Genomic DNA, 16569 nt, shown 5'->3' on the forward strand with positions numbered 1-16569 from the left:
CGTTAGAAATCATAAAAAAATAGCCCTACTACTTTATGACATTTTAAGTATAGGTTGCCATTTGAAAATCAAAAGTTGATAATAGTTTGACAAATAAATATAGGGGTGAAAAAATTTAAGTGTTTAACAAATGTGAAAAAGTATGCAATTAAAATTTTTAGAAAAAAAAAATTGGTAAAAAGTCTATACTTATAGAATAAATGAGTGTTCTTCAATAAAAAAATCATCCTGTATATAACAGTTATTAATTTTAAACTGTTATACTTATTTTATTTTTTGGCGGAGTTTACACTAACCAATTTTTTCCTGTTTATATACTATCGAAATTTACAATAAAAAAGGAACTTGATACACTTCGCATATTTATATGATCAAAGATGTAAAATAATATGATAATTAAACTATGAATATCAAAATTTAATAAATAAGAATTATAATTTTTACCCATAAAAAAACGTATATTATATGATATTCAATATAAAATAATATTTTATTTTATTCGTTTAATATTACTTTGTTAATTTAGTTGGACTTGATGTAACATGTAAGTTATGAGTACTTATTGAATATTTTTTGAGTACATAAATTTAATTTAATATACAATTTGTTGTTTATAGAGTAATATTAAAAATTCGAAAATATAGTTACAGGAATAGCATCGCATTTTATATATTTATACACACAGGGAAAATTAAAAGGTAATTATCTACTAAATCGGTAAAATGTAGTGTTGTAAGTGAATTGAATCCCGAGACCTGCTTTATGTATTAATTGATTCACGGGTCATTAATATAGGTATGTACGAGTACGATTATATTCCCTATTGTTGTATATGTATATCAATGAACTGCACGACCATAAAGTGTTTGACCGCCATGCACAACGATGTTATAAGTACAGTCGGAAACATATTATAAATGCAGGAGAAATGGGATTAGAAAATCCAAGAAAAACAAATTTAATGAGAGAAATGATGTCATGGTTTACTGGTTATCTAATTACTATATATAAATACCAGTTTTTAAACATAATGTGTTTTTAAAATTTTACCTAACTATTAAATTTTATTAGTAATAATTATTAAAAAATAAAAATAAAATGATTTTCAAAATATGAAAAAATTAAAAAGAACAACATTATTGAGAAACTTGTCAATCAACCTCCTCGTGGCGTCTTTTGAGTTACTATAATAGGCTGAAAATTTGACTAAATATTGAAATATATTAACCCGGGAATCAACTCGTACGTAGCCCAATAATAAAGTTTAATAATACATTTTTTACAAAAATAGTCTATACATATTAATATATGGACTAAACGACTATAACTATAAATCAGAAGTACAGTTGTAGTTCATAAAAAATGAATAATTTAATCATACCCAAATGTTATTATTTTTTAGATATATATAAAGCACCAGGAAAATTTTGTTACGGTTTTTGTAATAATGAACAATTTTTGAAGACATAAATTGGAATACTCTAAGTGTTATTTTTTTTTTTTTAATATTTGTGTTATTTATTCTATTCCATTATAACTGAATGTTTAAAAATTTACGAAATATATTAAATATTCTTATTAGTGCCTAATTCCTGGTATTTATTATATTATCCTTTCCCTATTACAATCTTACATGTATCTATCTGCAGTAGTGTATGAGCAGATATTTATGCCAATAGTTGTGGTCTATAGTCTATATAATTCTTTAAAATTCAAAAAAAATCTAGGGCGATATTGCGATAACTTATTTTTATAATATAGCTTCACAACAACATCACGATAGGAAAATGTTTATTTGATAAGTCTAAGACCGTATACGCATGCGTAAACTAAGGACAATTAATATAACAGATCACATATTATAAAATAATTTCTTTATATAAGACTATTTTTCGAATTTGTAAAAAAGTAAGCATACAATTTACAAAATAACTACTTTTATCTATAATGTAAAAATTGTGAACAAAGAGGCAGCTGAATATTATTTTGCACCTGTCGTATGCTCTATCGCATGTAAACATATTAATACAAATACAAAATTCACAATAAGAATTTTACGGCAATATGCCTATTGTTTTGATAAAATCAAAGTTATTGATTGTCGCCTGGTTTTAATTCCAAAAAAGATATTTATATTTACACTTATGATTCGAGAAAATTTATATTGAACATTTTCCAATAAGAGTTCACGACAAAATAAGATTAAAAGTTTTCAAAGTATTTCGTACGATTTATAGTCTGTTTTTAACTGAAATCAAATATCTGTTTCAAAATTAAAATTGATTGAAGTACTGTTACTTTAATATTTTCAAAACTATAGGTTAATTGATCTCAAAATGACGCGCGGGAGTAGAGAGGCCCTTAAGGTGCATGTATTATTAAGTGCCAGCTGAAATGTGTTTTCGGTTTTTCTGTGGCAGAACTGTATTGGGTAAAGTTACGAAAATATTGGCTTGTAGGTACGGTATTATATAGAAATTTGTCCTAGATATTACAGGTGGTGAATGTGTTATTAATATTATTTTCGGAACGTTTTCACTTGTGAACCGAACTTACCTAAACAAACTTCAGAATAATTCAATTTTTTTTTTTTTATACGCTTGACGTTCAGAGCAGGCCACTTAAGCGCAAGTCACTATCAATTATTTAGGCCAATCAATTAATAAAGTGCGCCAAGTTATAATAATATCAAATTTTAAATACGCAAATATATACCCTGCGTAGTCCAAATGATGCCACTATTATTCAGTCGTTTTTAAATAAACATTTTTTTAAATATATTGACCTAATAGTTCTTTAAATAACATTTTAAACATAATTTTAAATTATTTTCACTGCATCTTAATTATTGGTCAACTATTGTAATATGTTAGTACTTTGCTTATGTTCTATTTTATAAGTTTTATAAATGCTAATATAAGTATATTTTATTTTTATTCCATATGCTAAATAACTGATTATTATTATTCATTGATAATGTTAACTAGAGATTACACAAATGTAATAATTTAAATTGATGGTGTTTCTTTTGTTTTAAATGAAATAATTATAATATTAAATTTACAGGGGAACCTTGATTATCCGAGGTAATGGTGAGGAGAGGGTCACACAGAAAAATGAAAACCACTGTTAATTTCACTAACACGACAATTTAAAATTAGTGTAATTAAGAATTTTAAAAACAATATAAGTTGGATTTAAATTTAAAGTTAAGTTAATTAAATCAGCGAATTAGTAAATTAAGATATTAAGTTAAACTTAACTTTTAACTTATTAACACGTTAGTGTTCAGACTTGCAAAATTGTGAGCTTTCGGATGGGGCGATTTTATTCTGTAAAAATTCAAATATTTATTAACACCTTCTCTAGAGAATGGCCGAGAAATGTTTCAGAAATATATATTTATTTAATACATATGAATGAATCAACATTTTGTAAAAATAGAATTTTGCATAATATTATAACATTTTCTAAAGTTTGAACATTGAAAAAGTTCTCTAGAAGCGATAATCATACAGTCTTTTGTCACTGTGGAGAGACTAAATACGATTTTATTTTTAACTAACTAGCATCGAACCACTGTAAGGGCACATTATATTAATGTGAGTTCTTTATATTGATATATTATACTTTTACTCATCAATTTTATTTATTATGCATTTATGTATTATTTATTATTATTACCTACGTCAATATTTGTCTTGTTATCATATACACATATTATTTTATTATACCTTTATTATCCTTGTCATAAGGTTCACTACACTGGTACAGTTTATATTGCGTGGCCAACAATCTCACATCTGTTGAGACTTGGTACGCATCAATTATTATTATTTGTTAAACATTTTAGAATTTAATGGAACTTAATTTTCCTCAAACAAACTGCCAAACGATTTTTATTATTATCAATTCGTAGTAACATAATATTTTACCACTATATTTATACAATAGAAACTGGTAGGCAATTCCTATATCACATGTGTTCGACGGGGCATAACAGACAACCTAACACACGACGACGACACTGGACGGGTTTGTATTGGAAATTGGTACGGAAGCTAGACAAGGGAACAAGGAAGTTGGATTTATACACCGGAATAGAGAAGATAAGTTTAGTTATAAGGAGGGACATTCATTGCGGCCTGTGTATTTTTGAAACAGGTACCTAAGTACAACCATTTTAAACTTTAATTCTAAATAACGATAAATACAAAAGTTGTATAACGTTTTAATTCCGAATAACGATAAACGCAAAAGCTGAATAACGTTTAAATTTTAAATAACGTATAACGAATTTTTTCCCAACTGCAAGCCATGGTAAGGTAAATACCTACCCATTTAGTTGAAGTTTGTTTAGGTGAGTTCGTTTCATAAGTATAAACGTTCCGAAAATAGTATTAACACAGTCACCATCCGAAATAGCTATGACAAATTTCTATTTAATACTATTAATACTACACTATTAATTCAAAAACTCGCCGGTACAGGATGGGGTGCTAGCGCTAAAACATTACGGACAGCAGCACTGGCGCTAACATACAGTGCAGCTGAATACGGTGCCCAAGTGTGGTGTAATAGTGCACACGTGAAAAAAGTTGACACACAACTGCATAGCGTAATGAGAGTGATTAGCGACACGGTTAAGTCCACTCAGTTACAATGGCTACCAGTTCTAACCAATATAGCTCCACCAGACCTACGAAGAAAGCAGAAACTTATTAATACTATCAGAAAAGCCGAAGATAGGAGGAACTCACTGCTAGCCGAAAGATTAGAAGATATACCAGCACTCAGACTAAAGTCAAGGAAACCGCCTTGGAAGACAGCTAAAGACCTAATAAGATCAGGATTTGAAACCAAAAAGTGCTGGTGCGATGAATGGACTAACTCTACTTTACCAATCAGAAACAAAAATCTGGTGATGGACCCCAATCAAGGAGTTATGGGTATGGAACTGCCTAGACATGAATGGTCTGTACTAAATCGTCTTCGAACAGGCCATGGCCGTTGCTCTGATATGATGTTTAAATGGCGACTCCAAGACAGCCCAGCATGCGATTGCGGAAACGATAGACAAACCATAAATCACATAATAAAGGAATGCCAGATAAGGAAATTCAATCAGGGCATCGAAGGAATCCACGCGATAACACCGGAAGCAGTAAAGTGGATAAGGGAACTGGACGTACACCTGTAACCTGTAAACTGTAACGCATTGTCATGTCATATTATGTCATATTATATTATATATTTATAAAACCTTAACCATTCTAATCTAAATTTAGTTAAATTATGCTTTATGTTTATGTTTATATTTTAATTTATTTTATTTTATATTTTATTTTATTATTTTATTGTTAATTTTGCTGTAAATGATTTGTTAAGCCATACGAATAAATAAATAAAATACTACACCTTCAAACAAACTGAAAAGGAGTTCATATTATTACAAATATAATTAGAAAATATTTTCTTAACTTTTTTGCAATACAGTTCTGTCATAGAAAAACCGCAAACACATTTCAGCTGTCCCTTAATAAAACACGTACAATTTGACCTAGATATAGTGATTTTTGACTTAGGTACTATAGGTTGTATTTATGAACATCTAATATACAAAAACGAATAATTTAATTTGTGTAATGCAAAATGTGCTAATTGCTAAACAATAACATTTAGTATTTTAGCGGATAGTACTTTTTTTTTTTATCATTATAATAATAAAAATTAATTTATATTAAACTTAAACAGATTATGATATTTATATTTGTTTACCAATTATATTTATTACTAAATTATGTGTACCTGTATGATCTGTATGTATAATTTTAGTTTATTCAATAAATTATTGTGAAATATTTTTTTTCTATGCTAACTATAAAGAAAATCACAAATATTTTCAAATCTTATTAATATTTATTATCATACATATTAATACTACATAGATAGTAGTAATACTATAGAAATATACGTATAATATTTTTACATACTTCTTATAATTAACTTGTTACTCAATTTCTTTCTACTAATCTTTTACGTCGTTTTGATGACAATGATATCTTTCATTGCTCTATAGTTTATAGTTTTTAAACCAATGATGCTAGAATTTCAAAAGGAGTTTAAAATGATCGTATTTTCAATGAAAAAATGATGTACAAATTTAGCTCGGACCTCAACATTGGATTAAACCTACAGTCCACATACATAACATTTATTTTATTGCTTGCACTTATTACTTTATCACATTCACACAGAGTTATGCATAAACAAATAATAAAAATTAATATCACTAAAGAAATACAAAACGATAATATTTAAAACTGGGTAAGCCTAGACCACGGTTGTAGATTGAACTGCTAATGATTACCACGAAGTAAGATGTTATTAATTATTCGTGGTTGTTGCTATAATTTGATAGGTAAACAGATGATATTAAAATACAATTTATATAAATATTAATACATTTTATTCCATCAATCAAGCCCGGTTTAGGGGGGGGGGAAGCATGGCCATGAAACAAGAAGTAGTATAAAAACCGAGAACCACTTAGCTTTGGTAATACATAATCTACTTCAAAACTTGATTATGCAGATTAGGTACTATAGGTTGTATTCATGAACATAGTACTTTCCAAAGCAATCAAGTAATCTCCTCCCCCTTAAAAAAAAGTAAGAAAAACGGGATTTTTTATACAAATTGCAAAGTCAGTTTCAATAAAATCTATTATTATAATAAATTGTTGTAATTCAAATTAATGACTAAATGTGAAGACTTGGCAGTAAACATGGCATAATTTAAAAAATATTTTGGATTCTTTTGTGCCATTTACCTATAGAAATTTGAAATTGTTGATTTGTTTATTAGCTTTTTTTCAATTGATTTATGATTAATGAATAATGATTACCCTATTTCATGGATAAAAAGTTAAAATCTTAATTTAATGCTTCTCTGAAATTATTATTCTTAAAGCTATAAGCAATCATTGCCAATCAATATTCTATTTTTTACAATTTCGTTCAATTCATCAAATTATGTATATCATTTTAATATTTTATAGTTAAAAATACATAACATTTTAAATTTTAAAATGTTATAAGCTTGAAAATGTAATAACATTTTCTCATAATTGTTTTTATTGAAAAAAAAAATATGTAAAATTGTCCAATTTCCCATTGTTCAAATGGCTGCTATTAAGTTTGTCAAAAATTTAATTCAACTTTAACCTCATGCTTTTTTTAATATTTAATATTCTTATATTATAAGTGTTACGAATTCTTTTTTATTACCTAATATTAATATTATAACACTAACCTAACCCTACACTTCAAAGCCTAATAATTAAGGATCAAAATTTCCAAAAAAAAACCTGTTTTTTCAGAAAAATTGGAAAAATTTGTTTTCATTTAAAATTTCTGGAAAAACCGGGTTTTTACCAATAAATAATAATAGACGATAATCATAATATATAAATTATTAATATATTATCAATTATCATTACTAGGTATTATTTAAAGTCTGCAAGTATTAATTATAAAAGTATAACAATAATTATTATTCCAATAATTATATTTAAAATTACAGATGATTTATCTTCTGAGCAATACTCTCTTACACATTCCCACTTAAATCTTTGATAAGTAACATTTTTCATATTTTCCGAAAGTTTGGGAAAAACGGGTTTTTCCAATATTTTCCCGAATTTTTCCGAAATTTTGATCCCTACTAATAACAGTAATAAATATATCTTTAGCCTGCACTTCTTAGAAGGCAAATTAAAAATTGATGGGATATAAGACATGGAATCATTTTGAAAACATTTTGTTGTCTTTTTTCGTACCTAATATATTTGTTATGCATTATTATTAATATTAATAACAACAAAAACGTGTTTTGTAGACCTTTACAATTGAAAGCATAAATCGTAATGACATATATTATAATATTCTACTCGCTAATGACCGGTGGACAGTCCCCACCGATCGTATAATTATGATACTTATGATTATTGTTACTATAATTACTACACGTGTAATATAATTTAATATTAATGCTGAATATACAACAATGTCCAATTATCAAATTCTATAAGCCAAGCATAAAATCATGTACCTATTTATAGTATAGTTACAGAAGTCTAACGATAATATTACTCGAATAAAACATGAAGATTATCCAAGCCGCACGGGTGTATCACTCTTCTATCATTCCTCCTGCAACACGCTTGTGTGTATAATATAAACGTACCTACCGCCAGATTGATAATAATATATTACACTTACACAACTATACCTACGCAATTGCCCACCTATACTTATCAATTATTATAATATACGACGCGGTCACTTAGCTACAGCCGTCATCGTATTATTATTATTATTATACACTAAACACGCTAGATAAACGGTACAAATCGAAAAAATTGTTTCAATAGAATAGGCAAAAGTTAAGATAAAATTTTTTCGAAGCAATATAACACGCGACATGACGTGCCCGATGGATAAGCTGTACCAGTTGGAGTTCGTGGTAAAAACGATGACGCGGTGCAGCCAACCGGAAGACGAGGGCTGCGGCACGGCCATCAGCATCCGGTTTCTGGGCAGCCCAGATCAGACGGTGTGCGAGATCCCGTCGCCGGCCGACTGTCCGGCGTCTGGGGTGACCAACGTAAACGCCGGCAACGAGTACACGTTCCCGATGACCGGCTCCGGCAAGTGCGACCCGCGATCGTTGCGCGTATCCGTCCGGCTGCACCGGATGTTGGGCGCGGACACGTTACCCGGTCGCGTAGAACTTGCGTCCGGTGACTTGGAAGTGCCGGTGACCGCGAAACCGGGTGGACGGCGGCGCCGCCAAACGGCTTCCAGCTCCGGCGGTGCGTGCGCTGCTGACTGCGACGACAACGCCGACGACGGCTGCGAGATGACCGTGCCGATGACCAGCTGCCACGACGGCCGGACCGTGTCCGTGTTGGTTGTCAAGGCGCGCGTGTGGTGCGTCGGTCCGATGATGGCCGCGCCGATCGCGTGCCCCGTCCAGTGCCCGGCTCCCTGCAAGTCCGCCTGTCCGGTCCCGTGCCCGACACCGTGCAAGGCCGCATGTCCGATCCCGTGCAAAGCCACCTGTCCAGTCTCGTGCCCGACACCGTGCAAGGCAACATGTCCGATCCCGTGCAAAGCCACCTGTCCGGTCCCGTGCCCGGCCCCTTGCGGCGTACGACCGGCCCCCTGTCCCACGCCGTGTCCGGTACCCTGTGGCGGCCGGCCGGCGACGAAACCGCCGTGCCCGGTGCCCTGCGGCAGCCGTCCGGCGTCTCAGTCCACGTGTCCGGTCCGCTGCTCGCCGCCACCCGACCCGTGCTGCCGGAAGAAACCGGTGTCTGCGTGCGACCCATGCCGGAAGAAGACGATAACCATCCCATGTTGTCCCACGGGTTGTCCGCAACCACGGCCGTGTCGCCGTCCGTGCTGTTCCACCGCGATACACGTGCAGTGCCCGCAACAACAATACGAGACGGTGTCTTGCGAGATCGACGGAAACAAGATGGACTTGCGCGTGCGCAAGAAGAACTTCGAAACGTGCTCGGTGCAACGGCGGATAGCCAACGAAGCTGAGGCGTTCGCTTGCCGGGTGATGGGTGTCGTGAAAGACATGCACGGTCTCGTCATGGACTCGACCAATAACGGAGGCGGTGGCAATTGACGAGACGTCGTAGCGACGAACAAGGGCGTCAACGCACATCGACATATTTTCATCACAATAATTTTTTTTTTAAAGTACCTATACGTGTGATTTTATAAATAAAACCGATAAGACATAGGTTTGCTTGTGTAATGGTTGGTTTTATCTATTTACAATAAATATAGTGTTAAACACTAGTATATTATAAGTGAACAAAATAAATTGGCAAAGATTTCATTCAATGGTCGCTTAAATGGATAACGTCGATAACGATAATATAATATAATACTATAATATTATTATATTATTTATATTGCGATAGTCCCGAACGTGGATCCTTGGAGTGGTGGGCTATTGGAGACAGATGATTTTTTTACATAAAACTAAACTTAATTCACTTTGTTTCCAAATAAACAATTGATAATGTGTGAAGTAAACTTTAAACTGGTGTACAAACATACAGTCATAAGTCATAACTCATAACTCACTATTAATTTTTACCGAAATTGTAACTCGCCAAAACGTCCTAGATCCGGTTCGCTATGATGAAGGAAAGCTTAAATGGACTTGCCTTATTTCAAATAAACAAATGTATTTTTATTAATAATATTTCCTCGTGTACAAATAGATAATAGATATTAACATATAAAATATAAATTAAAGATTTACCCCTCAGTAAAATCATCGTTTAAAATGTATTTTTTAACTTTAATAATTATAAATATGTAGGTAGGCAGGTACCTACTAAATAATAATTTTTCAACAAGGTATTTACATTAAATTAAAATGACTAATGAATTGTTTTATAATTTTAATAATTAAAAAAGTATGTGACAATCCCTGAAGTTAATGTTATATTCATCCATTCTGCATTCACATTTAAAAATTAAGTCACATCAGTAAAAACAATTTTTTTTTTTTTTTTTTTGCTTTAAGGGCCCTTAAGGGCTTTCGCAGCTTCTACTAAACCTCTCCACTTGTCACGATCACTGGCAGTCTCGAAACTTGCTGCTTCGTCCACCATTCTTATATCTGCATTTAATCTATCTCGCCAACGTTGGCGAGGTCTTCCCCTGGGACGCTTGCCAGTAAGGTTATTATTCAGTACTTTTTGAATTATGCTTCCCTCAGCTCGCCATACATGACCGGCCCATTCCATACGTTTAGATTTTAGAAAACATTTAACATTTGGTTTATTATACAGTGATTCTAAGTTGGTATTTTTTCTTCTTTCATAATCTCCTGTTGATTCATTTCTCGCAGGGCCGTATATTTTTCTCAGCACCTTCCTCTCGAAGATCAGGAGTTTCTCCTCATCTCCTAGGGTAGTCGACCACGTCTCGCAGGCATATGTCACTATTGGACGTAAGTAAGCTAAATAAATTTTTTTCTTTGTCGTCCATGATAACATTCTCGAAGTTAACAGCTTATTCAGTGAGAAATATGCACGATTCGCCGAATTTATCCTAAGTTTGATTTCATTGTGCATGTCGTTTTTATGATTAATGTATACTCCTAGATATTTGAAGTCATCGACCCGTTCAAAGGTGTATGGCCCGACCACTAAATCATTCATACTGTAGGCGCGTGGCGTGCCATAAACATATATTTTGTTTTTGCTTCGTTAATTATAAGTCCCATATTCCGACTGGATGCAATTAATTTTTCTACAGTATGTGCAACCTCCTGACGACTATTTCCTAATACGACTACATCATCCGCATACGCCAACATTGTCATATTTTCATTAATCTCCATTACTCGGTCCTCCCCTACATCTCTAACAACTTTTTCAAGGGCGAGGTTAAACAAAAAGGGAGAGAGGGCATCTCCCTGCTTTAATCCTGATTTTACTTCGAAATGAGGGGATAGTTCCCCTTGCCATCGGACTTTGCAGAGTGTGTTGGAGTTGCATATCTTTATGTAGGTAGGTAGGTACCTACTAAATAATAATTTTTCAACAAGGTATTTACATTAAATTAAAATGACTAATGAATTGTATTATAATTTTAATAATTAAAAAAGTATGTGACAATCCCCGAAGTTAATGTTATATTCATCCATTCTGCATTCACATTTAAAAATTAAGTCACATCAGTAAAAACAATAGAATAGGTAATTAGGATATGCATCTATATTTTTATTTAATCAACCTGTGTTCATTTATTACTTAAAACAATTATTTTTCGAATAATTTGTAAAAAAAAAAGGTTTATGTAATTTATAGTTAAAAACTATGGAATTCTCATGTAAAATCGTCCTGTGAACATATATTTTAGTTTTTGAAAATCACTGAGATTTTGTGTCCTGCTGAAAAATAAATGACTTTTAAGCTAAGTAATCCTCCTTGAACTTAAAAATGTCACTGCTAAAAAATGCTGTGAATATATTTTACTTAAAATGTTAAATTATTTTTATATGTATATATTTTATAATTATTTTGAAAATTTTTGTAAGGTATGAAGTTGTATTGTCGCTGTCTTTTTAATTTGGTTACCAAAATATTTGTAAAGCAAATGATTTTTCAAAAATAGGTAATGTTATCTCACAAATAAAAATGTCAAAGAAGATTTTTTTTTTAATTGTATAGTTGCCAAATGCCAATGCTGAATTTGATAGAGCAATTCTATTTTTTTTTTTATCTTACTTAATTTGTAACAGTACTTATATCCAGTGTCGCAACTACAATTTTGAGGCCCAGGTGCCAGCTAATTTTAGAGGCCCCTAATACCTCTTATTGTCAGTGGTGTCTAAATGTTGAGTCGTTGATGAATTAATGACCTATGATTTGATGGGAGGGAATGTACAATAGTATTTAAATATCATACACCACAAAAATAAATATTTATGCTACTTTCTCTTATAATTTCAACTTCCACTCAACCTCAAAAACTTTTGAAATCTATGGAACAACTTAGTTAAAACAATGCATATTTACAGGATAATACATTTTGTTAAGACCAACCAATCCATTTATCAAAAATAAATCAATACAGAATTTAAAAATAAAATAATCTTTATTAAAAGTATAAGAATATCTCTCCAATATCGAGCTTCATCGGAAATATACTCTTCGAGTTTCTTATCAATCGTCTGATTTTTTACCCAAAGAACTCGTAATTTAATGGCTTCATGTTGGGTAGACAATTCATGCACTTGAATCTTTTGAGATATATGCTGCCAATCATTTATTTCGTTTACCCAATTTAACTTTAACTTAGGATTTTTCCTATTTGCAAAAAGCCAACAGATTTCGCAGTAAGCTTTATTTAGAGCAACAAAATAGCATAGCCATAACCTTGGTATTTTAATGCCAGTGGGATTTGTGACAAAATAATATTCTGAAGAAAATGTACGTCTTTTGGGATCAGAGTTATTAAAATATGTTGGTAAATTATCAGGAAATTTGATATTTGGTTTATAGGGCCCAAACGCCCCAAACATTATAATTTGTCTTTTCAGATTTGTATTGGTAATTGTTTCATCAAATTTTCCACGATCTGTTGGAAATTCATCATTTAAATTTAACTCCAAACCTGAAAAATTAATCCCGTTTAATATTGAAAACTAAAAACTAATAAGAAATTGTAACTATCTTCATCAGTCCATCACAGTTCTTACAATATATATTATATTAATAACTACTAAACTATGAAACTGAAATTTAAAAAGGACAAGAGGAATTATGAGGCTCCTATTTTGTTAACTGTTTAAAGTATAACAGGTTTTTATAAAATATTTCCTTAAAAGTAAAATAAATAAAATATTTCAATGTTTTACCTAGTAGATAAGATGAAATTAAATTTTTATACTTGAAGAACAGCTAGTACCACTATCACAGGGCAAATTATATTCAGTTTGTTCTATTCCTAAAAACCCACAAAAACATAAATAATAATAATATAATCATATTAATCAAAATTTAAAAAAAATTCAATGTTTTACCTAGTAGAACCGATAAAATTTTTATACTTGAACAACATCTGGTACCACTATTACTGGATATATTATATTCAGTTTGTTGTATTCCTAAAAACCCACAAAAGCATAAATATTAATATAATCATAATTTAAAAAAATAATATTTTAATATTTTACCTTGTTTATTTGATGGAATTTTATACTTGAAGAATAGTTGGTACCACTTTTACTGGACATATTATATTCAGTTTGTGCTTTTCCTAAAAAGAAATGGAACAATATTATAATATTATATATTATTATATTCATTATATTTTTCAATTTTTGTTTAAGATTACCAATTAGTTTTTAATATTTTTAGTTCTTAATGTACCTAGTAATTTTAGATTCTTAATGTAACGAAGAGGAAAAGATTTTATTGTAGTCATTATAATATTGATCTTATATAATAAGTAGTTAAATAAGTGATTCAAAACTTACCTGAATTTAGCACAAATTCGTTCATTAACCCTTTGTATTTTTTTAGTTCTTTGTTTTGTAATTCTTTTCTTCTTCTTTTAGAAGCACCGCTTTCAGAATGCCTCGACGACATTTAAAAATTAAAACAATTTTATAAAATACAAACTAAATCTATACACTATAGTTCTATACTACCCACTACCCAGTGGCATAATTAGGAATTTGGTTTGGTAGGGGATTATACGTTTTAGCAAAATCTGTACACCTTATACAGAAACCTACCCCCCCCCCCACCAGAACAAATTTTTTTTTTAAATTTTAGTTGATTAAAAAACACAAGTTAATATAAAATTGTATATTGTAATCATCACTTTTTGGAGAAGTAATAATGCTTCGGAAAATTCATCTAGTTGGTACGTTGGGGGGTCAAAAGTAAACATTTTCCAACAGTTTTCAAAAAAATCGAGAAAAACAGAAAAACTGCAATTTTACGAAAAAACGAATCATTGTAAATACTTGTAATTTTTACCAAATGTTTATATTATGGTTATCTATTTGCGGTTAAATTTTCAAAATATTTTGACCTTTTTTAAGCTACCTATAGACAATTTAAATTTTCCACTTTTCTTAGTTTTTTTTTCTTCAAATGCCAATAAAAAAAAATTGGCTATCCAAAAAATCTTTAAAATTTAATACAAGGTTTATTATAAGTTGTACTTATCGTAGTAAAAAATCAAAATAAATCGTTAGTCACAATTTTTATTTATAAGCATTTAAAGTTCCTTCAAATGTTTACGAAATATATCAAAATTTAAATTAAATTGCATACGCTCATAATGCGTATGTTGGCCAAATACTTTTTTTATTATATTATATTTATGATGTAACAGGAATGGCTATGAATGAGCGATTTGGAAAAAATAAAAGTTTAACTAACGCTTTAGCTTATTTAGATCTACGGTGCTTTGATGAAATTAAATCTAGTTCAATTTATTTGAATGAAAGTTTAAAGTTTTTAGCTGACAAAGTTAATATTAACTATGAAGATTACAAGAAGAAATATGTCATTTTGCACGTTCTTATAAAACAGTAATCAAATCAACAAAAACACTTAATTTAATGTAATAACTAATAATTCTTGACTTATTAAAACCATTTTTATTCTAAGTAGTAAATTACAAACCAAGACAACCTACCTATGTATGACGTATAAATGTTTAATAAAGACTTCACTTTTTTATTGATGAATAATAATATTTGAAGTTTGAAACTTTATCATGATACACATACTATAGCTAAGGTATATATAATAAAAATTATAATAATTATATAATTATATTATAATATATTATTAGTTATTACTTGTAATATGTAACGTTTTAAACCACAGATTAAAAATTAAATTAATTATTAATAATTCAATTGTGTTTTTAATTTATTTGAAAATTTAAATCTTAATACTTGAACATAAAAGTGTATCCAAAACTTTCTAGTATAATATTTAAAGTGAAATATCATTTTAAATTAAACATGTAGGCCAGAATGTGCTATTGGGCTGTAAATATACAAATAATGCTTATATTTATTTATTGACATGGGCTCATTGTTCATTAATATTTTAAACCATACCAATATCTAAATAATTAATAATTATTAAACATAAAAAAAGCATATCAATGTGAACAAGTGCTGGATGTACATGTTCACTGCCAATACTTACACACAATTAATTAGTCATTAATCATTAGCAACAATTGTATGCCGGTGCTGGTTAGTAAAGCTTTTTCAATGTGGCTAAGTGGGCATACACTCACCGTTGTTATCACTAGAATAGGTATAATATTATTGAAATATGCTAAACAAAATATTAGTTTAAGTTATTTGTAAAACTTTGTTTATATACACGATATACCTATCTGCCAAATGGTGATTATAATGTATATGTATAAAAGAAAACGAATTATGTTTTAAAAGCAGAATTAGTTTTATAAAATTGTTAGAATAATACATTTTTATTCTTTAACTAGATACAATATTATGAATACATTATATGTTTTGACATGGCTTTTAGATTAATTTTCTATTAAGAATACATTTATTTTAATAATATTCTTGACACTTGTGATTTCTTAAAACTAATTGAGTATTTGTGAGTAGAATTTAAAAACGTAATTTAATATTGAGTAATTTATGCCCTAATAATTCAGCTAAAAATTTTGGTAAATCATACATATCAATAAATAAACTATTTGGATTTTTCTTTAAGTTAAAGTTTAGAAATAAGAGAAATACAATCCCATTGTAAAACATTTATGGAATTTTGTCATGTAGATATAAATAAAAATAAAGATATTTTAGAATGCTTATGTCATAGGCATACAGTCAAATCAGGCATTTAACTAAATGCTTGGTATATAATCAAAGAATTTAATTTTTATGCAATTTCACTATCCGCCTAGTCATTTAACTAAATGCCTATTTTAAGTCAGGCAAATAATAAGAATGAAA

General features: G+C 30.1%; 1 protein-coding gene and 1 long non-coding RNA gene across 2 annotated transcripts; one reads left to right on the plus strand and one right to left on the minus strand.

The window, feature by feature from the left end:
* Nucleotides 1-8484: 8484 nt before the first annotated feature.
* Nucleotides 8485-9702, plus strand: LOC132925329 (keratin-associated protein 10-7-like). The gene has a single exon (XM_060989737.1). The coding sequence runs from the start codon at nucleotides 8485-8487 to the stop codon at nucleotides 9700-9702; it is 1218 nt and encodes a 405-aa protein (XP_060845720.1).
* Nucleotides 9703-12679: 2977 nt separating this feature from the next.
* LOC132926497 (uncharacterized) lies at nucleotides 12680-15181 on the minus strand. The gene is made up of 5 exons (XR_009661454.1): nucleotides 14083-15181; nucleotides 13780-13862; nucleotides 13627-13710; nucleotides 13462-13550; nucleotides 12680-13217 (listed from the first exon to the last, which is right to left on the minus strand). It is a non-coding gene; the product is annotated as an uncharacterized LOC132926497 (long non-coding RNA).
* Between the last annotated feature and the right edge of the window lie 1388 nt (nucleotides 15182-16569).

The sequence above is a fragment of the Rhopalosiphum padi genome, chromosome 3 (genome assembly GCF_020882245.1).
Source record: "Rhopalosiphum padi isolate XX-2018 chromosome 3, ASM2088224v1, whole genome shotgun sequence".
NCBI classification, from domain to species: domain Eukaryota; kingdom Metazoa; phylum Arthropoda; class Insecta; order Hemiptera; family Aphididae; genus Rhopalosiphum; species Rhopalosiphum padi.

Excerpts from the sequence above, each read along its gene's own strand:
- LOC132925329 (XM_060989737.1), top strand. The coding sequence starts at position 8,485 with ATGACGTGCCCGATGGATAAGCTGTACCAGTTGGAGTTCGTGGTAAAA.